Source organism: Amia ocellicauda, chromosome 2, assembly GCF_036373705.1.
Source record: "Amia ocellicauda isolate fAmiCal2 chromosome 2, fAmiCal2.hap1, whole genome shotgun sequence".
NCBI lineage: Eukaryota > Metazoa > Chordata > Actinopteri > Amiiformes > Amiidae > Amia > Amia ocellicauda.
The window spans coordinates 40,795,087-40,818,809 of NC_089851.1; the positions used below are offsets into that span (position 1 = coordinate 40,795,087).

At 38.2% G+C, this 23,723-nt stretch overlaps 1 protein-coding gene across 1 annotated transcript in view; it reads right to left on the reverse strand.

Moving 5' to 3' along the window:
• vipr2 (vasoactive intestinal peptide receptor 2) overlaps positions 1 to 23,723 on the reverse strand; it is a 71,346-nt gene that overhangs the window by 41,045 nt on the left and 6,578 nt on the right. Inside the window, exons 2-3 of the mRNA XM_066723708.1 lie at positions 20,381 to 20,480; positions 5,217 to 5,327 (exon numbers count right to left, since the gene is read on the reverse strand). Coding sequence (XP_066579805.1) covers positions 5,217 to 5,327; positions 20,381 to 20,480 — 211 coding nt within the window. The remainder of the gene's footprint in view (positions 1 to 5,216; positions 5,328 to 20,380; positions 20,481 to 23,723) is intronic.

The following is a 23,723-nucleotide window of genomic DNA, read 5'->3' on the forward strand; positions in this document are numbered from 1 at the left end:
CAATGGCACTGAGATGCTGTATATTAATTGTGCAACGATGAGTAGTAAAGCACAACAGACAAACAAAGCAGACTGTTGTTAACATAAGAACATAAGAATGTGTACAAGCGAGAGGAGGCCATTCAACCCATCGTGCTCATTTGGTGTCCATTAATAACTAAGTGATCCATGGATCACGTCCAATTTATTTTTGAATGTTCCCAAATTGTCTCTGCAACCACATTGCTGGGGAATTTGTGTGTAGAAGTGTCTCCTGTTTTCTGTCTTGAATGCAAAGATGGTTGGCAAGATTTTCCAACACATGATTTGAAATGTGTTGTGCATAGCTACAGATCAATAAAATGTATCTGAATTTAACAAAATTCGTAAGGTTTGCACACCACGCAGAGGGGTATGCGCTGTGTAAATGGATATTGTGCAAAAATGCACATTATTTCCCATATTCAAAACCCCATTATGCGCAGTTCACACTTTAATTGTATGCAAGGCACAAAATGGGGACAGTGGCTGAAATTATGCGTGATTCCTGCTATATCCGTAGCTGTGCACTGTGCGATGCGCAAAATAACGCGTACGTACGTACATACATAGGAAACATAGTTAGAAGCATGCAGTGTGTCCGTGGACATTTGGACAGTAATGTTGCTCTGTACAGCTGGTAACAGCAACCCCGACAGGGGAAGATATGCTGCAGGGTGACTGGCCTCACACAGACACAATTTGCCGCCTCATACATTCTCCACATGAGGATGTGTATATATATACACTCACCTAAAGGATTATTAGGAACACCTGTTCAATTTCTCATTAATGCAATTATCTAACCAACCAATCACATGGCAGTTGCTTCAATGCATTTAGGGGTGTGGTCCTGGTCAAGACAATCTCCTGAACTCCAAACTGAATGTCTGAATGGGAAAGAAAGGTGATTTAAGCAATTTTGAGCGTGGCATGGTTGTTGGTGCCAGACGGGCCGGTCTGAGTATTTCACAATCTGCTCAGTTACTGGGATTTTCACGCACAACCATTTCTAGGGTTTACAAAGAATGGTGTGAAAAGGGAAAAACATCCAGTATGCGGCAGTCCTGTGGGCGAAAATGCCTTGTTGATGCTAGAGGTCAGAGGAGAATGGGCCGACTGATTCAAGCTGATAGAAGAGCAACTTTGACTGAAATAACCACTCGTTACAACCGAGGTATGCAGCAAAGCATTTGTGAAGCCACAACACGTACAACCTTGAGGCGGATGGGCTACAACAGCAGAAGACCCCACCGGGTACCACTCATCTCCACTACAGATAGGAAAAAGAGGCTACAATTTGCACAAGCTCACCAAAATTGGACAGTTGAAGACTGGAAAAATGTTGCCTGGTCTGATGAGTCTCGATTTCTGTTGAAACATTCAGATGGTAGAGTCAGAATTTGGCGTAAACAGAATGAGAACATGGATCCATCATGCCTTGTTACCACTGTGCAGGCTGGTGGTGGTGGTGTAATGGTGTGGGGGATGTTTTCTTGGCACACTTTAGGCCCCTTAGTGCCAATTGGGCATCGTTTAAATGCCACGGCCTACCTGAGCATTGTTTCTGACCATGTCCATCCCTTTATGACCACCATGTACCCATCCAGCAGGATAATGCACCATGTCACAAAGGTCGAATCATTTCAAATTGGTTTCTTGAACATGACAATGAGTTCACTGTACTAAACTGGCCCCCACAGTCACCAGATCTCAACCCAATAGAGCATCTTTGGGATGTGGTGGAACGGGAGCTTCGTGCCCTGGATGTGCATCCCACAAATCTCCATCAACTGCAAGATGCTATCCTATCAATATGGGCCAACATTTCTAAAGAATGCTTTCAGCACCTTGTTGAATCAATGCCACGTAGAATTAAGGCAGTTCTGAAGGCGAAAGGGGGTCAAACACAGTATTAGTATGGTGTTCCTAATAATCCTTTAGGTGAGTGTATATATATATATATATATATATATACACACACATATGTGTTCTTATTTACAAAATTTTACATTTATTAGTGACTAATTCCAGTACAGTAGTGGAGTCATATACAGCTAATCAAGACAGTTGGTTGTGGCGGGTATAGGCTACTTAAAACAGGTTTCACGCTTTAATATTCATCTCCATTGGCACAGTGATTAAGGAAAAGCACTGCGAGCATAGCATTGTGGATTTGCATCCCAAAGTAGACTGTAATTTATTAGATTTTTTTTAATATATATAATATTTTTATTTTTTTCCTTAAGTTAAACAACAACAAACAATTAATAAGGTGTTTCCACAGCTTCTCTTAATGAGAAATTAATTTAAATAATACAGTTCACGGGAACGTTAACTCCTAGCAAATAAGACAAAGGAAAATTAACTCATTAATATCCAGTTAGACTCTGAATGGATCATTAATCGAATTCAGACAACTTAAATTTAAGAAATCTAAAACAATAACTTAATAATCATAATAATAATAGGACATCCAAATAGGCTCTGAATTTAATTACAATGCTTAAGTAAAATAAATAAACAAATCATCCCCTCTGTGCACTGTAACCACTGTATTTTCAAAAGACAAAAACAAGCTTACTTATGGAAATCAAAAAGGATATGGCTGATACTCAGCACTGCAGGACACACAGCAGCAGTAATGTACATAATACGATTATGTTTGAGTCACAGGTGGGTTTGTGAATTGTGGTATAATGTGGTATCTATTTGAAGTCTGGATTGGATAGCTGGCTAGTCCCTTAATCTTTCATTCATATTGTGAAATACCTTTGACAGAAAAGACAAAACACCCCCAAATAACAGGCATTCTTCTTTCATAGGTGGATTAAATAATTATTCCGTTGGTATTGGATATGATAAGAGCAATGTCTCAATTGCAATCCCCAACGTGTCTTTGAGACCTTGTGTAAAAAAGCGTACAGCAGAACTGCTTTTCTTTTTTTCTTTTTTTTAAAGAAAAGCTTTGTTGTGCCAATCCCCAAGGCTCAACTTTTCTTTTCAAGATTCTTTAGCAGTAGAAACCAAATACAATTTTGTTTTCTAGCTGACTATCTATAAATAAACATGCTGTTAATCAGATTTTTTTTAACATATTTCCAACAACAGATTTAAGGAATCTTAACGAACAGAAAAAAAACTAAATTGGTTCGAATGCATGGATAATTCTCCAGTAGACTTTTAAATATCTGTGCATGTCAGTAATGTGCCTGTGGACTTGCAGTATTGCACAGTTTTGACCTTGATGGTTACATACCAAATGACTGAAGCACACACCACAAAAACACAAGACATTCATATAATCCACTATTGCCACTGCCATCTGCCACTCGGACACAAGCTGTTTAGCAGTTTCGATTATTATCTGCCAGTTACCAGAAACAAAGAAGGAAAAAGAAGCAGGGAAATAGGATGAATCACAGAATACAAATGATCCCGGACTGGACAGTGGAAGTAGTTTACAGTGTAGCACAGGCACTATGTACAGCCATCTCTAAACATATAGGGATAATGTGGGATGTATAGAGTTGTGGACAATATTCCACCTTCCTCCATTAATTTTATTCTCCTTCATGCAGGCTGCCCTTGTAGATCCTACAGCCTGTACCTGCCACACACCTGCTGCCTTTTGCTCTGCTTTGCACTGCTGTGTGCATTGTTTCCTGTATCATGTGCACGCCTCTGCCACACAAAGCACACCACTGAACTCTGAGATTTATTACACTTCTATGAGTTGAGATTTGACCTGTTTTGTAATGTGTGTCTTCTTATTGTAAGTCTTGTGAGTCGCCTTGAATTAAAGCTAAAGGTGTTCATTACATAATTCAGTACATAAATATAAGCAATAAATATGCAGAGTACATGTGAATAGAAAGTTTCAAAACTAATAACTTTCTGCCATGTTTTCTCTGCTCTACATAACGACAGAGAGTTATAGTAAACCATAAGGTATAGTAAACAGCTGTGGAATCCCATGGTAAAGTACATGCATGATACATCCATAATAAAACCATGGGACTCATTTACAGTGATACACATTCATAAGAGTCTTCTCAGGGATAGATTCTTCTTTAGATTCATAATTTCTAGATTTCATGCTTCTAGCCAGCAGTCTCACCACTGCTATAGGCACAGTCCTTGTACTAGCACAAGTGAGATGAGGACAGCCTACACACATCCTGTGAAACATGTACTGATACTAAATCTGTAGTATATGATAGCTTGCCTCTGGGGAACCATCCCCTAGCTTCCCTCTCCAAAATAAGACAATGTACTCCCAAAAAGTAAAATGGATGATATTCCTGTTTGTACACTCCTGCATCCTCCTCTTATCACACAGCACTCCCACAACAGTATAGCTACAGTCTGGGGGGGAAACAATCCCACCATAAGTCTCTGGTAACACAACAAGCTCATAATTGTCTACAATCCGATTGGCATTTGGTCAACTGTACATCCCCTTGGGGAATCCCAGTTGCAGATGGCTAATGACATAGCCCAGATTCCAACCGGCCATCTCTGGATTAGAAGGGTCTACTCTGCACTCTGGGCAAGATGCATTTGCAATGTGTACCATGGTAGATAAGCACTGCATTGGCTTCCAAGACATCACTCTTTTTATAAATAAAAAGGCAGCAGTTATGAATTTGTTAAAGTTAGTTTTTTGACATTTTGATTTTTACAGGTGAAGCTTTTCCATCAAAAGCAAAATATAGTCCCTGTTTCATTTAAGTAATTTGTATTAAGGCAAATATGATGTATTCACAATAAGGCCAGCAGTTAGCATTTAACTAATTAAACTGTGATGGAAATTTTTTTAGTTCTCCTTGGATTTATCCTTAAAACATATTATCTGTAGGACACATATACTTATCATTCACACAGTTGTAGTCACAAAGTATTCTCAATTCTTTTGAACCATTGGTATTCAGCGATTCATGTAGTTCAATAAATATTAACTGAAGTACTTATTTAATGTTTGTCTCTATTCCAAGCTTGTGGAAGACTGAACACTCAACACTAGAAATATTCAATTTGGAAAAAGTGAAGATGGAGGGGGTGGGGGGGGGCTTTCAACTGGTTTGCTTTTCTATTGATTTCCATTTCAATGAATTGCAGAATATCGTTGTTTCAGAGGAAGTGTGTGAATGTATCTGTACTGGAACTGAAATGCAGTGATCCAAAAACAGAACTACCTTTCTTATTGAAGTAAGGGATGAATGCTGTTGGACACGAAACGGTGACGGTCTCTCCGATTTCCGCAGATCTCCAGCAAGATATATTATCCCATGATCCTCTGCACCCTGCTGCAATAACAACAACAACAAAGTTTCAGGAACCACAAGCAACAGTAATTAGAATCCCTGCTGACTTCCCATTATCTTGAATGTTGACAAATAACACAATTTGTGTTTATATAATGAAGTTGTGCACAGCATTTGATCAAAATGTTGTATAAAACAAAAAACCCACTTGCTGTGTTTCTTTTCTTTTTCCTTAAATAAAAACTCACTGCCATCCAAATATGGCTTCCGGGAACTAAAACTAAAACTAAATATACCACTGTGAAGATTGGTATTGCTATTTTTATTGGTTGAGTTGAACAAGTGATTGTAAAGAGATTCTATAGCTTTCATTAAAAAACATGCTTTGTTTATAATTGAATTCCGATGCCACATAGCTGCACAATCAGTAGTAAAGTAAAAGATTTGGCGCATGATGGTGAAGTGTCAGAAATTCTCACCCTGCTCATTTATTGAGTTAGGAAAAACAATCACACAAAAACTAGTGGACCAATGGAGACCCATGATCTATGCCTCCCTCTAAACCCCGCCTTCATGGAAAAAAAAGTCAGCAAAAGCAAAGAAACAGGCGGCAAAAGCAAAGATTGTAGCATCGTAACCAAAGGCAGTAACGCCAGGTGAGAGCAAAAGCAAAGTGGATTCAATCAATGGATGGAGTTTTGCTCTTGCTTTAAAATTATTTGGTTGCAAGTTTGTTTGTTTTGCTGTTGATTTCATTCTTTTTCAATTGTTTTATTTTTGATCTCAACATCCATATTTCACTTTTCTTCTCAAATATTCTTGCTACGTTTCTAAGTGTATTTTTCTCATTTTCTATTTTTTTTCATATTTTATTTTGAATTCAATACTTATGGAGCTAATTTTATCGTATAGAAATTGGCCTTCAAATCCCTCAGGTTGCTTCTCGCCACAGTTTTTGCTGAAAAAGTGTTTTTTTGTTACAGGAACTAAAACTCTGGAAATAACCAATGTGTGAATAAGAGTGTAAAAAAATGCAACAAGTATAAAACCTGCAAAGCTGTTGAGTCCATTTGGAAATAAAATGACTGAAAGAAAGTAGTGAAGACTCTGTGCCTGTGCTAACCAGGAATAGTAACCCTACTGAGAAACACATCAGCAAATTGCTGATGGAAAAAAGCCTTCTAGAAATCTTTCTGAAATTACAGAATATTATTTCATTCAAGAGAGGATCTCGTAGAACCAAAAGAAACAGGAAATCTTCAGGTACAAGTCGAGATCACTCAGAACTGATGAGCCCCTTCTCTTGAGTAATTTTAGCTCTTGTTATTTTCAGTGAATGAACAGTACACATGATGCTGATTACAAAGAGTGGGTTATATCAGCCCACGCTGATGCTGTATGCGGTTGCGGTTGCACATTAACTACTTTGCATATTATCTTCCCATCATCCCTCGCGGTGCACCTTTCCTTATTGTACAGTTATACTGTTGTTGTTGTTGTTGTGTTGGGATGTCAGTTATGTGGGGGGGGGGGAGAGGGAATGTTGTATTTGTGTTAATTTACTATGTATATGCTCACTTTGTATCTGTGTTGTCTGTGTACCCTAAGTCCGCTTGCCTGCTTCAATAGTGACCCCCCTCCTTCTAGCACCTTGGCACTGGTAGAGAGTAATTGAAAGACCTGGCCTATTGGATGATGGGGTTGTGGTCTGCAGCAGTGTGCTGTCATTGGCTAGGATGGAGGAACTGCTGGATGGTTTCAATAAAGCCAAGAGCAAGGTCTACCTCTCGTAGGCATAGCCTGTTGGCTGGGGCCTGCCAACTGTGTTCACTGTGAAACTGGCTATCAAGGTTTTAGGGATCATGATTGGTGGGACCAACGTGGGCTTGGAGGAAACTCTGGGCTAACGCTATGCATGTCTGCTTCACAAATACACAGAAAGATGTCTCTCCACTTGAGTGTTCATGTATGGAAAGGGCTTGGCCAGAACATCTGCTTGTTCAATAAGCAGAAGCCAGACCCGAAAGCTATAGCACGGAGGGGCATGAACCTGGTGAAAGATCATGTCAATCTGGAGATCCATGAGAGCGGCAAGGAGGAAGCCTTTAAGAACAGGAAAATCCAAGATCTGGGGGAGCTTAGAATCGCATGACGGGATACCACCTCCGGGGACGGATACTCCTTGAGCCCAACTCCAAGTGCTTTTAATCCTTTTATTTAAGAAAATGATTGTTTAAAAAAAAACTATTTTAACTGTTTTTAAAGTATTATTATTATTATTATTTTATTATTTCATGGCAGACGCCCTTATCCATGGCGACTTACAACATAAGTGCAAACAAAGTGCAAAAATACAGAGAAGTACAAGGCATCAATCATTACAAATTCAACTTAGCTAAAACATAGCAATTCAAAATAATACATTTTATAAATTCCAATTTACAATTTACACAAGTACAGCAAGAGACTTCCTACATCCTGGACGGTGAAAGCTAAGTGCTGTCAAGATGTAGGGTTACAGACGAGGGCTACGGGAAAGGGAGCAAGGAGGAAAACAATCAAGAACGCGAGGAGCATAAAAAAGCTGAAGTGCTATCTAGCAGGGATAGTGCTGTTGGAAGAGATGCGTCTTGAGTATGCGCCGGAATGAGGTCAAGGACTCTGCTGTTTTGACTTCGGTGGGCAGGTCGTTCCACCACTTAGAGGCCAGGGATGAGAAGGAGCGGCTCTGGAGGAAGGAGAGTGGAGAGGAGGCAGAGTTAGCCTTCTGGCACTGGAGGAGCGCAGTGGTCTGGAGGGGATGTATGGAGAGACGAGTGACTGAAGGTAGCTTGGTGCAGTGTGGTCGAGACAGCGGTAGGTGAGGGTCAAAGTCTTGAACTGAATGCGTGCCGCTATCGGGAGCCAGTGGAGGGAGCGGAGCAGTGGAGTATCGTGTGTGAATCGTGGCGAATAGAGAGAATACCAGACGAGCCGCAGAGTTCTGGATGAGCTGGAGCGGCGGGTAGTGGATGCAGGCAGGCCGGCCACGAGGGAGTTGCAGTAGTCCAGGTGGGAGAGGACCAGTGACTGGACGAGTAGCTGAGTTGAGTAGTTGGTGAGGAAGGGACGGATCCGGCGTATGTTGCTCAGGAAGAATCTGCAGGAGTATTGAACTTTTAATTTGTATCCTGATTTGTTTTTGTGGTGGTTTTGTTTTGTTTATGATTTATCTGGTGTCTTTTCTTTAAAATGCATTAGACTGTTTTGTTTGGTTTCTTGGATGGTTATGTTATTTGTTTTGTCTAATGCATTTGCTGTTCATTTTCCAGTGCACCAGATTGTTTTATAATTTGAGTTTATTTTGATGTTCACCTTTTGATTTATTTTTAAGTATTTATTGTTTTACACTTGATTCACTTGGTATTGTTTAGTTCTGATTATGGTTTATATCAGGATTTTAAACAAATTTAATCATAAGAATTACAATTTTGAATGTTTTTATTTTTGAATATGTAAAATTCTCAACCCAATAAACAGTATTCACTTGTCGAGAATGTGGTAAAGGATGACTCATCTGACCATATCACTTTTTTCAACATTTCTGTAGACCAGTGCCTATGTTTTTTGTACCAAATGTGCATTTGTCTTTGTAGTGAGGGGTTTATGCACTGCAACCCTGCTATAATATATAATATATCCCTCTCTGTGTAGTTCTTGATGGACTGTTGTTGCCGACACAGTCTGATCACGTCCTGCATTGACATTCTCAGTCACCTGGGAAAGAGTTGCTCTTCTGTTTCTCCTTACATATCGCAGTAATGCACAAGCATCACAGTCATTGAATGTGTGCTTTCGATCACAATTTCCAACCCTATTTACTGATATCTTTCCCATAGATCTAAATGCAGATGTAACTTTAGTTGCTGTTCCTATTGAAACACTAGCCAGCTGAGCGTCTTTGTGACTGAAGCACCTGCCATTCGTCCCCAAATAATGACCCCTCTTTCACAGTCACTTAGATCCTTTCCTCTTGCCATCTTGATCCAAAGTCAACTGGGCCTGCTCAGCATTGCTCAAGTTGCCATGGGGAAGACAAATCCAGTGTTTATGTAGTTTCTGGCCAGAAAACGGGCACAAACATAGCACAAATGAAAGAGATGCATTTGGTTTGATTTTGTTGTTGTGGGGAGGTAGAGTGATGTTGCTCTCCTAAAATAAATACATGTTAATTTCTTCAAAACAATAATTGCACAAACGTTTATTTCAATGGCACAAATCGGCACAAACAAATTACACAGTATTCATCATTTGTGGGGGGGCCAACTTGACGCAGCTTCTTGGAAGTTATGACCCTGAAATAGCACACATGTATGACAAGCCAAAATTAGCCAAAAGAGATATCTCCATTTTAAGATATCTTCAAATATTTAAAGATATCTCTAAATCATTTAAAGATATCTTTAAATAATTTTGATATCTGCAAATCATATATTTAAATCATGATTATATAATCATTTTATATTATCTATCTATGTATTATAATTTCCTTGATACATAATTTAACAATTTCTACAACTGTCTAGTTAGCATTACATTACATTACATTTATATATACACGCCGCTGCCATATCTTCCCAGTTGACGTGTCTCCGCCTTTAACGCAAAGACTTCTGGGACTTCAGCGCTAACACTCTTCCGCATCAGCGCGCTCTTCTGTTCACTCCGCTGAAGGGAGCATTGAAGCACAAACGGCTCGATTAGGCGCCTTCACTCGTTCCCTAAGGGATTGGGACATCCCTTAAGATGGTGACCGTAGTACTTCCGCCCCGCAATGGAAGGGAACAAGGGAACAAGTGTGCAATTTTGGACGCAGACAGAAATTAATGAACAAGTGAACAGGAATGATAATCTTGGGATACATATAGGAAGTTTTGTTTTTGTTTTTTATTTTATGGTTTTATTTGTTTTATGATTTATCTGATGCATTTTCAGTTAATTTCAATGTATTTGACCATATTGTTTATTTGTTTAATGGATTTATTTGGCAGTATTGCCCTAATCACAATTTTATTTGATTTATTGCACATGTTTATTTGAGTTCATGCATTTTGTTTAAGTTAATCACTGTAAGATTTTAAATTTTGTAAGTGATTTTAAGAATTGATTTTAATTTTTCAAAGTATTAATATTTTGAATGTTTTTATTATTGAAATGTAAAATACTTTACCTAATAAAACAGTACATATAGGAAGTCATTTGAAGATATCTCTAAATGAACAGGAAGTAATTTGCAGATATCTTGAAATGATTTAGAAATATTGTTAAATAAACAGGAACTTATTTACAGATATCCCTATATGATTTGCAGATGTCTCTAAATAATTTAAATATATATCTATATATATATATATATATGTACTTTTAAATAAGATATCTTTAAATTATTTGCAGACATCTTTAAATGAGTTAGAGATACTGTATCTTGAATTATCTGAAGATATCTGGAATTATTTGAAGATATCTATGAACAAGTGAACAGATTATTTGCAGATATCTCTAAATTATTTGCAGATATCTTTAAATGATTTAGAGATACTGTATCTTGAATTATTTTAAGATATCTTGAAATATTTGCAGATATCTGTTAAAGCATTTAAAGATTTCTTGAACTATTTACAGATATCTGTAAAGCATTTAAAGATATCTTGAACTATTTGTAGATATCTGTAAAGCATTTAAATGATCATTTGGCTTGCCATACACATGCCACATGACATTCACCATGATTTAGTGATATTGTATAGTTTTAAAAGTTACTTATATGATAGAATTAACCCAGAAATATCCCATACACCTTCCTTATTCACTATTAGCAACACATAAAGATGGAAAAAACAAAAGTTTAGGAACCAGACATGTTCCCCTTTAAGTGTAAGCAATTCATTGAAAGCATTCACCGACTTCCTATGAAATCAATGATACTCTCTGACTCATTTGGTTTCACACATTAAATTATACCTATTTTACAATTACATATTTCCAGCAGAATGAATCAAGTAACAAGCAGGGTGCATGTTAGCTGGACTGCCCTGCCACACAAATCATCTTAGGTTTTGTGTGTGTGTGTGTGTTTGTGGGGGCGGGGGGGTGGTACATGGATAAGATAGGGACTTGTGATATAATGAATAGATACTCAGAGACCCAAGAGCTGCTGTAAAATGAATAAACAGAAACTGATAGGTAGTTTTGATATGATCTAGCTCCAGCAAGGAACCATCTCTCTCTTCCTTCCCCCTTCATCAGCCTCTCAGGCTGGGCTCAACTGGATGAATGATTGTATCACACAAGGCCATCTGAATGCTTCCATCGAGCACTGTTAGTGTGGAACCAATTACTGCAGTGTCTGTGTTTGTGTAACTGGTTAGGGTAAGGATCAATGTCTATATATAATTTATCTGCAGTTAACTGTGCAGTCAGTGCTTAGTAATTAACTAACACAAATGCTTACTGTACTTGTGTAAATTGTAAATTGGAATTTGTCAAATGTACTTTGTATTACTATGTTTTAGTTAACTTGAATTTGTAATGATTGATGCCTTGTACTTAACTGTATTTTTGCACTTTGTTTTGCACTTATGTTGTAAGTCGCCCTGGATAAGGGCGTCTGCCAAGAAATAAAAATAATAATAATAATACATGCGCGTGCATGTGAGCACATGCGCGTGCATGTGAGCACATGCACACGCACACGCACACGCACACGCACACACACGCACACACACACACACAGGGAACTTCTGTAATTTGTCATAGATTTAGATGATAGCCAAAGGCAGGAAACCTTGTCTTGCAGTGAATATGTTTTAAACAGTTCTGGCTAATACAAATGATGTTCAGAAAAGCTTTTACTGTCTGTGTGTTATCTTGAGCACAAAATAATAACTTTTTTACAGACAGTCAGGTGATTGTTTAGCAGATGGATATGTAGGTAGATAAACAAAGAAATAGATAGATAGATAGATAGATAGATAGATAGATAGATAGATAGATAGATAGATAGATAGATAGATAGGTGATTGTATGTGCATTATTTTGAACACAAAATAGTATTACATGCCACAGTATGCCAGCTAAAAGGAAGCAGATAATAGCCCATGATCATGGATTACATTGAAGGGAAATGTATTCTATATTCATCCAGGGTGAAAGAAGTGCAAACTAAGTATATTTCTGAGGAGAACACTGGGTACTTTTAGGTATCGAGTACTCTTGGTAAGTGCACTATACTCTACATTTACATGTCTACCCCACGAGAGAAGAGCTGGATGGAAATTCTCCAGTTTATTAATGCTTTGCGTATTTAAAGGCAGACTATTGTGGATGCCAAAGATGCGAGGGGTCGTGTCTCAGTGTACATTCTTGATGCCAGTGAACACCAAAGCACAGAGGACAGGTGGGAAAGCTTTTCAACCATGCCATCATTATCTCTTTGTTATGAGTCCAGGAGAATAGATACATAAAAACCTGAAGTATTACCAAAAGAGTTTAAAAACTGGGGTCTAGAGAGAGCTCTTTGGAGGCGAACAAGACTTGCATTACAATCCCTGCTAGTGTATCAGTGGAATATTTACAATCCATTGATTTTCCTCCTTACCCAAGTTTCATTTGACAGAATTGAAATAACAAGTCTTAATGCCTCTGAAATCACATTTATTTTGTGGTAGTGATGTAGAGGGCAGTGCCTCTCCAATACTCTGGCAACGTTGTAATGTGCTGATGAGAGGTCACAGACGTAATTAACCTGGCTTATACTTCTGCATGGAAACACTTACACATCAATATTTATCACATTAAGTTTGAAAACTTGAAGATTTGGCAAATTGGTAAACTTCAGATCTGAGGATGTAAAATCTCAAGATATTAAGGACCTGTCTAGTAAGAGACAAGGTTTGAAGTTGCTCAAGTTATATATTGTATGAAATACATAGAAACACTTACATGTACTGGCAACTGCAGTGACAGAACTTTATGAGAGATGACAAGAGAAATACTTATCATAGACTTCCAAGAAGGACACATTTTGTTATCTTTTACTGCAAAATATACCACTTTCAGTACACGATCAGTTTGATATCATACATTAACATCTCTGCTATTCTCCCGCTCATTGTTTTGGGGACATAGATCCACTGCTGTATAGATATGTTTCAGATATTCCTCTGATGCACAAAGCAGCTTCTTGCTATCTAGTTTACTTCACTGTGTTCTGGTCAGGCAATTTTCCTGTCAAACCACTTGCCTTGATAACTTCCTGTTAGCAATGAGAGTGATTATCTTTCCTCAACAGGGACTTTCATCTACAAAAGGAAGATGTGGCCAGCTCATTTAGGTAACCAACAAGCGGTGAAGAGACAGTCCTGGAAGAGAAATAAGTCTGTTCTCACCTGAAGGTTTGTTCTGCTCCAGCCTTAGACCTTTGAGTCTAAAACTGTCCAATATGCCTGACAGCCCAAAACGTGCACAGAAGCAATGCAGCATTTAAACAGAGACATAGGCCTAGACCAAATCAAGAGTCTAACCTGTGCAAATTATGAACTTGTATCCTTACCCTGTTGTGTTTTGATTTATAACTACTTAGACGTGGTTTCTGACAATAAATCTGATGGCGACAGGGTACAGGTTTGTACTTTGTGATTCATCAGTAGGTCAGCGTTATCATTGGATCTAGCCCATTGTTGCAATAACATTTGGATTGAATTTAACACAGACAGAGAGACTTTAACTTGTACAGCAGTATTTCTTAAACATAACTGCATTTTCCATTCCATGTTAAATACCTGGTTTGCACATAATCAAATCCATTTCACTCTGAAGCTACTATATTTTATGCATTGTGTTTTCACAGCTATTAGCAAAGACTAAGACTGGGATAATCTGTTGCGTCTTTAATTAGAGGAATGTGTTAATATTTCTGTTAATTCATTTGAAAATGCATCATATTTAACCTATATTATATATTTTTCTCAAGTTTTATTTTCAAAAATTGCTAAACTTGTTTAATTTCTTTTTAGGGTCATTATTACTTTTAACATACTTTGTAATGAATGTATTTACTGTTTTTATGTATTATAAATAATCCAGGTAATCTTCATTGACAGCTTGAGGGGACTTTCAGATCACACACAACATACAATGTTGCTAATGTGATGTTGCCAGTTGCCTGCTTGAATTTGTTACATTGTACATAGTACTGCTACACCACTTCCAGTGGCTGGAAATGAAGGAGAAAGATCTTCAAAAAGAACAATACGACATGTAACTAAAATGTGAATACAAGCCATATTTTTCTGCATTTGCTTCACAAATCTAAATATCAAATGTATCTCTGCAATTAGAAAATGGAGAGAAAGCTTGGTTATATATACACTCACCTAAAGGATTATAAGGAACACCATACTAATACTGTGTTTGACCCCCTTTCGCCTTCAGAACTGCCTTAATTCTACGTGGCATTGATTCAACAAGGTGCTGAAAGCATTCTTTAGAAATGTTGGCCCATATTGATAGGATAGCATCTTGCAGTTGATGGAGATTCGTGGGATGCACATCCAGGGCACGAAGATCCTGTTCCACCACATCCCAAAGATGCTCTATTGGGTTGAGATCTGGTGACTGTGGGGGCCAGTTTAGTACAGTGAACTCATTGTCATGTTCAAGAAACCAATTTGAAATGATTCCACCTTTGTGACATGGTGCATTATCCTGCTGGAAGTAGCCATCAGAGGATGGGTACATGGTGGTCATAAAGGGATGGACATGGTCAGAAACAATGCTCAGGTAGGCATTTAAACGATGCCCAATTGGCACTAAGGGGCCTAAAGTGTGCCAAGAAAACATCCCCCACACCATTACACCACCACCACCAGCCTGCACAGTGGTAACAAGGCATGATGGATCCATGTTCTCATTCTGTTTACGCCAAATTCTGACTCTACCATCTGAAGGTCTCAACAGAAATCGAGACTCATCAGACCAGGCAACATTTTTCCAGTCTTCAACTGTCCAATTTTGGTGAGCTTGTGCAAATTGTAGCCTCTTTTTCCTATTTGTAGTGGAGATGAGTGGTACCCGGTGGGGTCTTCTGCTGTTGTAGCCCATCCGCCTCAAGGTTGTACGTGTTGTGGCTTCACAAATGCTTTGCTGCGTACCTCGGTTGTAACGAGTGGTTATTTCAGTCAAAGTTGCTCTTCTATCAGCTTGAATCAGTCGGCCCATTCTCCTCTGACCTCTAGCATCAACAAGGCATTTTTGCCCACAGGACTGCCGCATACTGGATGTTTTTCCCTTTTCACACCATTCTTTGTAAACCCTAGAAATGGTTGTGCGTGAAAATCCCAGTAACTGAGCAGATTGTGAAATACTCAGACCGGCCCGTCTGGCACCAACAACCATGCCACGCTCAAAATTGCTTAAATCACCTTTCTTTCCCATTCAGACATTCAGTTTGGAGTTCAGGAGATTGTCTTGACCAGGACCACACCCCTAAATGCATTGAAGCAACTGCCATGTGATTGGTTGGTTAGATAATTGCATTAATGAGAAATTGAACAGGTGTTCCTAATAATCCTTTAGGTGAGTGTATATATATATATATATATATATATATATATATATATAATTATAAAAAATTAAAAATGTAGAAAGCCATCGTATTACTGGGAACATACTTCATTCAGATCAGAACTCCAGAATCTTTTCAAAGATTTTTCACATTCCCTTTAACATTTCGTTAATCTCTATGGTTTGATGTGATGTGTTATTGCATCAGGATAATAATGCCGACAGTGCATAGTTTCATTCATACAATGTAGGCCTACACAGCGTAGCTCCCACGAAATACATTAAACCAGATATGAGAGAGAAATCAAGCTTTCTACTAATTAAAAGCAGAGTTAAATATGGAACTAACTTATCCCTCACTCTTTCCCTCCTCTCTGTGGTATGTGCTGTAAGATACCAGCCTTGGTATTTGAAGTTCTGTATTTCATGTAAAGCTCTAACAGTGATACAAATTTAACTATAAACAGACACTTAATGAAGCAGGAGAATCTTTCCTAATCCTTTATCATGATGCTGCTTTCCACTAAGTATAGACTAAGGGATAAAAATAAAGGGCAAAAATGAACATATTATTATCAAGTGTACTGTGCACAGGGACTCCATCCAACATACATATTTAAAAACATATCCCAAACATACATCTAAAAATATTTTAAAATTGCAATGTTTAAAGAATTGCCCCAAGAACATTCTGCAAAACATGAGTGGTATTTAAATTGGTGTAAGTCATACATTAACATATTTCATGACATATGTCAACTGGAATATTATCTGTAATATTATGCTTTAGACTGCAACTTCAACTATACCTGAGGGAGAAATAAATACATTCAGCCTGGATGCATGCACATTTTGAAACAATGTTGTCCAAATTTTTCTTCAGCACAAAAGGCATTGGGCCCGGCATTCGTAGGGTTTGCACACCGCACAGAGAGGTATGTGTGAGCTCAAATTATGGCCATAAGTAACGAATTCAAAATAAAAAAATATTGTAAATAAAAATGTTGAGATCAAAAAAATTAAAGCAAAGAAACTGGCGGAGAAAGCAAGGATTGCAGCATCATAACCAAAGACAGAGACTCCAGTGCTCTCGCTTTAAAATTATTTATTTTGCTTTTGATAATTATTTTTGTTTACAATTCTATACATTTTGCCTTCGATTGTTTTATTTTTTATCTCAACATCAATTTTTTCATTGATGTCATGCATTGACTTGATATTTTCAAATGACCAAGATAGAGTCAGAGGGACACTAGTTAGAGAACCAATAAAGAAATCCCTGCTCTAGTGGCAGTTCATAGGCGAGCAACCAGACTTATTCCAGGTCTGAAGGGAATGTCCTACTGAGAGACTTAGGGAACTGAACCTTTTCACCCTGGAACAGAGGAGACTACGTGGGGACTTGATTCAAGTCTTCAAAATCATGAAGTTCATCGACCTCATCAAACCAGAGGAGCTTTTCCAGATCAGCAGGGACACACAGACCCAGGGACACAAATGGAAATTGGGCTTCAAGGCATTCAAGACAGAAAACAGGAGACACTTCTTCACACAGAGAGTCGTCACAATCTGGAACAAACTCCCCAGCGATGTGGTTGCAGCTGAAAACTTGGGAACATTTAAAAATAGACTGGATAGGATCCTTGGATCACTTTGTTATTAATGGACACCAAACGAGCATGATGGGTCGAATGGCCTCCTCTCATGTGTAAATGTTCTTATGTTATGCAGGTCAAGCCAAGCTTCTGAACAATAATGTAGCTTTGGTGCTTTTGTGTTTTTTTAATCCCGTTGCCTTTACCAATGTGCAATTCACAACGTTCAGCAAGGGTTGTGAGCGTGAGGTTGAGAGATACCTGACAAGGCAGCACACTAAGACAAGAGGAAGCAATTACAGGGCAATTTGCACTCATACATTAGCCCTTTGTACACTTGCAAGCAATAACAAAGAGCGATGTCTCACAGAGGAAAATGGGACAGCAAGTCATTTTAGAGTATGTTCAGCAGTTTTTAATCTGTGACCCCAAATATCACTGTAGACTGAGCAGGGAGATGTAAACTCAGTCTGAGCTGACGAAACTTGGGCCACTGCATCTGGACAGTGTTATCATAAAAGTGGAACAGTTTCCTTTCATAGGTTTTCAAAGTTTTTCTTAATCTAGTTTATACAATCCACACCAACATATAAAGTGCTTTGACAGTCTCCCATTTGTTATACATGGGGCCCTGTTCAATTCTTGACTTGGGTTAGAAAAAATAAAACTACAGGCACCGTCTGTTTAAACCTCTGTTTAAAGCCTGGCCCCTGCAATGAAACTAATCTTGAAAAAAGCAATCAATAAATCGCACAGTATGACCCCCAAAAAACACATTTTAAATCATGTGAATCTGATATGTTTAAAGACAGAGTTTAACATATAAAATCATACAACGGAATGATATGTGGTAAAAAAACTGAATGAACACTCATTCAACTTGTGACAATATATCTCCTGAAAGCACTATGTAAATCCAAAATGATGAGGATTTCTCAGACAAATTTGCTATCAACTCTTGGGAAGGGAGTCAAGTCTTCCAGAAAATTGCATAAGCAGAGCATTACAAAAGGCTTCATTAACATGGATTACAATAACGTTCTTCAAGGTCTGTTGCCAAGTTTGATGTATTAACTTGTAACGCCTATGTAGTGTCTGCCTATTAGCCCGTTACTTGATTTAGAATATTCAAAAAATAAACTGATGTAAGCCACATTTATGCCAAAATCAACCTACCGAAATAATAATGAAGTCAGCGCATGCAGTGCACCATCATGATGAAGTATAGCTAAAAAAACAACAAATTGTTTTACATTGTTAATGTAGCTCCACGCACAGGACTTGAACTGCGCACCACAGGAGCCTCCAAGCTCCACACCACAGGCCAGTGATAAGACCTCTACAGCACAATACTCAGTGTCCTGATGCTGGATGATTAACACTATACTGATTTAGGGGGGTTAGGTCACTTGTAATGTGCTCATTCGTTTTTGCCGAATGAGCTGTGTTACATAAACATGTTTAAACCTTACAAAAAGTTTATAGCAGTGTGCTATCTTCTGCATTATGTCATTCTGTTACTGTATGCAAATCTCACTCCAGCTCTCTCTGAACTGGTTGACGGGAATTGAGGCGGAGTGGAGTATCTTGTTACTGTAGAAGATCTTTGACTGACATCACACTCATCCACTATCAGTACAATAAATTAAAACGAAAGACTAAATAGTTTCACCAATCCCATTGCAAAAAGATCCTGGGAAATTCAGTCAGGGTTGGCTACTCCTCCCCTTAGATATTACCATATTGAATTCACCCAAGCGATGATTGGAGTGACAAGAATGCAAAGTGTGTAATTGTCAACATGTAAAATAATAATAATTAAATATATATATACAGTGAGGGAAAAAAGTATTTGATCCCCTGCTGATTTTGTACGTTTGCCCAATGACAAAGAAATGATCAGTCTATAATTTTAATGGTAGGTGTATTTTAACAGTGAGAGACAGAATAACAACAAAAAAATCCATAAAAACGCATTTCAAAAAAGGGAGGGGGGGCTCACAGTGTCATTGCTTGTCTTCACATAGAAACTCCTACATCAGTGGAAAAACAGTGGATTTCCAATGAAGATGCATATTTCTAACAGGCGCACAAATCGAAAAGTGTGCATCCTCATCCATTTCAATTCCAGAGCTCCACCGTAACAGCACCAGAAACCATGTCTACTTTGCCTGCATAATGTCGGTTGATGTGTGGGTTTTTGACAGTGAAATGTGGTTGTGAAGTAAATATATGTTTGAGTCAATATCTGCCTGATTTCATGGAGATTTTGAGATTTTCGACTTCGAAATGACTCAGAATCGCACATTTCAGGTCTCCAATTGTCAAAATCTTCTGGGGGAGGACAACCCGCCATGAATTCCTCAATCCTCTTTGCCCTCATTTTGCAACATTAATCTTGAATAGTGGACAGTGATAAAGGGAAGCGGTAAAGACTCGTAATATAACACAAAATGCTTTAAAGTTTCTAGGGTGTGTATCTATATGCCTATAATAATCTTTAACAAATTAAAACAAATAAAAGTGGTCTGCAAGCATTTTAATACTTTTATATTTACATTTTATTTTTTTATTTTTTTACTTTGTCAAATAAATGTACTAAATATAGGCAACAGGGTATATTACTAATCACAGAATTGTGTGTGTGTGTGTGTGTGTGTGTGTGTGTTGGAAAGGATCATTTATAGGTGTGATTCCCCCCCACCCTTCTGGAGTCTGGACCTTGACTAAACCTTGACCAGGAAATTTGGACCCTGACAAGAAATAATTGACTACCCCTGCTGTACTGTATTGGGTAATACAGTAATATTCACATTTGTCTGTGTGCATTTATAAAACACTACTAACGTAATTGAAACTTGAGAAATGTTCTGCTGATTGTAATTATTCTTTCCTTACCTCTGGAGAGTGCTTTCTGATTTTTTAACAATTCGTGACACTGCACTTCTTCTCGTTGAATTTCCAACCACATGCGGCATTCTGGGTGGATTCCATTAACCTGCATAAAGATGAGAGAAGAACTTTAGAATCTGCTGCTTTACGGTTGTTGTTTTCCTTGAATACTGTGATTAACACTTACTTCTGAGACAAGGGCATAGCCTCAAAGAGTACAGATTGTAGGTTATTTATGAAAACCCTTCAAATAATTACAGTAGAAACAGATGGTGCTACACTTTTCAATCATTTTGTGCTCTTTGCACTATTGAAAGGTGAGTCCAATTATTAATGATCAGGGTTAATATACTCTGTGTGTAATTATAGTGAAAATAGACGGCACTTGGCTTTGCCATTATCTGTCCACCCTTGTCCTTGTGACCTTGAGCATAAACTCACACTCACTGACATACTGATTTAAGCCCTCAGTGTGTTATGTAATAAAGGAAGAATGTGTTTTTTAGTTTGTCTGCTGTCGTATCAACTAATCTTTTTAATGGTTTAATCTTCAACGGTAAGGTTGATATTACACCTGACAAATAAGGGAGAAACTGTATTCAGTACAGTACAAAAGAAAGTACGCACACCAATGTTGTAAATTAGGTGCAGGTCAGCGAAATGTGGCTGCATTAATGCATATTGAATTTGTGCGTTTTGGAGGAAAACAACCTCCAATCACACTGTATTCTGCAAAAATAATTTCATTACTCCAATCACTACTTCCACCTTCTTCTATAGGAGGTTGTCTGAACTACTGAAGTTTATTTTCCTACTCTTTAAAACCTGCTGTAATCAAGTCTTGTGATTCTGAGATGAAATTGTTTGTTTGTTTTTTTTACCTCCCTAAGTCCTCCAGCTAACCCAGTTACTAGAAAACAGCAATAGCTGGCAGGAGTTTTTCTCTGTGAGCAGACTGTAACTGCGAACATTGTTTTAGATGCAAGCTGGAACAAAATGGGATACAGAGGCTATGGGAGCCACTCGACTTTGGTAGCAGTGCAGGTGGAGATTTGCAGAGCTGTTAGGGAAGTCTTTCAAGAAGAAACAACTGAAGCTGTAGATAAGGAGGTAGAGAGTGACCACAGTGGGAGGAAGTGGGAGTGAGAAAGGAGCTCCTGCTTCAGCAGACTCTTAGAAACCCTGTAGTAGGTAGCCAAACCATTTTAATGTCAAATTAATCAACTTTTCAGCTCACTTAGTTTGTAATTGTGTAATTGAGAGCTCGGCTGGAACAAAAAACAGCAGGACTGTGGGTCCCCGGAACCACTGCCTTCAGAACTGGAAGGGTTGCTGAACTGGCCCAATTAAGCCAACAATGCCTCGGATTATGTAGTTAAGAGCAAAGATGGGATGGAAGGTTTTAAGACACTGTTTTAAGACACATTACGCATCTACAAGGTGACAGTATCCCTGAAAATAAGATCATAGCGCTCATCAGGCTTCAGCAGGGGAGTGTGAACCACAGGTACAGAGCTGTATAATTAAAAAAAGTGGTCCATACATGCTTGAACTGTACAAAAAGATAAGCCTTTTTTACTCACTTGATCCTATGAAAATATCTCGGCCAACATTTGGGACCATCGGTGTGAGCAGTGTGACAAGTCACTCAGCTTGGATGAGTGGCAGGGGAGTGGGTTTCTGAGGTGACCGTAGAAGAGGAAAATGAGGCAAATGCAAAGTATTGCAAGTCAAAGCAGATCTGCAGTTTGCCTGACCCAGTGGGATAAGGGCTTTGATTCTAACAAATGCATTGTTTTCTATTTTGTTTTTTAAGACAGGAAGAGATACAGAAGAAGCTTCTGAGATAAAAAGGGGTAGGCATTTGTCAGACATCGCCAAAACAGAACGGAAGGGTTCTGAGACCCCAGAGAGGAAAAGCAAAGCAACTGTATCCTTTTATTTATTTTTATTGTTAGACCCTGTCGATATGGTGAATGTTGGGTGACGTTGTATATGAATTGGAGATATTTTCTGTTTCTGGGTTGAAGATTAGCTCTGACTCACTTTGGCTAAAGGGGAGTTGTAGTTTTTTTGGCAAGAAGCAAACCAATGAAACCAGTTATTAACTTTTTGGTGCCCTTTAACTGCAAATGTATTGACACATAATAAGGAAAAAATATAATAATAATAATAATAATAATAATAATAATAATAATAATAATAATAATAAATAATGAATACATAAATATAAACTATAATCTTTGCAAGCATCACATGGAAAAGAGAAGCTGTAGATCAAAGCAAGTGGAAACATCTTAGGGAAGCCTTCATCCATATAGGCTAATGCTGATGATTATAAATATATAGGTAGATATAGATAGGCATGTATATGTAGTAAAATCACAGATCCCAACAAATATTTCTGGCACTGTTCTCAAATAAAAAGACTCAAACCGTAACTATGTTTTTGGGACCTTGAAATTGAACTCTTCAATAACCGTGCTCCCATTTTAATCTGAAAATTTTCTTTTGATTTGTGGTGCTGTTTGGTCAGTGGGTCATTGCAAACCCTGCAGGGCTAAAATGCCATCCCGCTTTTATAGCCAAGACAAATTGAAGTTCAAAGAGGATGAATACTTTATCACTCATTATTGTGGTTCTCTCTAGTGCATACCCAGGAGCACTTTTTGCCTATCTAGGCCTGCAGTGATCTCAATTTGTTCTTGCAGCTTTGTTTCTGCATATAGGTCGGACAGAATTACTGCTTCCCTTTTATGATTTAAGTTTAAGCATGCAAAAAAATAAATGTAATAAATAGTTTCCCTGTGATGATATTATCAACTAGGAAATTTGCTGATGCCACATTCTGAAATGCATGACCCTGTCATGGATAGTTTGCATTGAGATTAATTATGACAAACCTCCAATTTGCCAAACCCTTCAATTTGCATCAGGGTTAATTAAGGCAAGCCTCAGTGAATGTGGTCCGAAGTGAGTATTGAGCCCCATATTCTTTATATGTATATGGTGCCACGAATCAGGACACGTTGCTGATGTGATCAGTCCATTTGAATGGGGAGTATTTCAGATCTTCTCCTTGAGGGTAGAAACCAGCTCCTTAGTGGTCACCCATTTTCTATTTAATTCAGACAATCAGCTTAGTAACAATATCATTTCCAAGCCCAGTTAATCTGTAAAAAGGCAGTTGTGGGTGGGGGGCCGGGGGGAAGGTTGAATTGAACATTCTATCACAGATCACTCTACAGACAGCAAACTAATGTCATTTGTTTTTCTACATTTAAGCATCCTATTTCAGTCGGCTTCTAAAGTTATTGAATTAAAACAATTTAAAAACAAAAAGCTTATC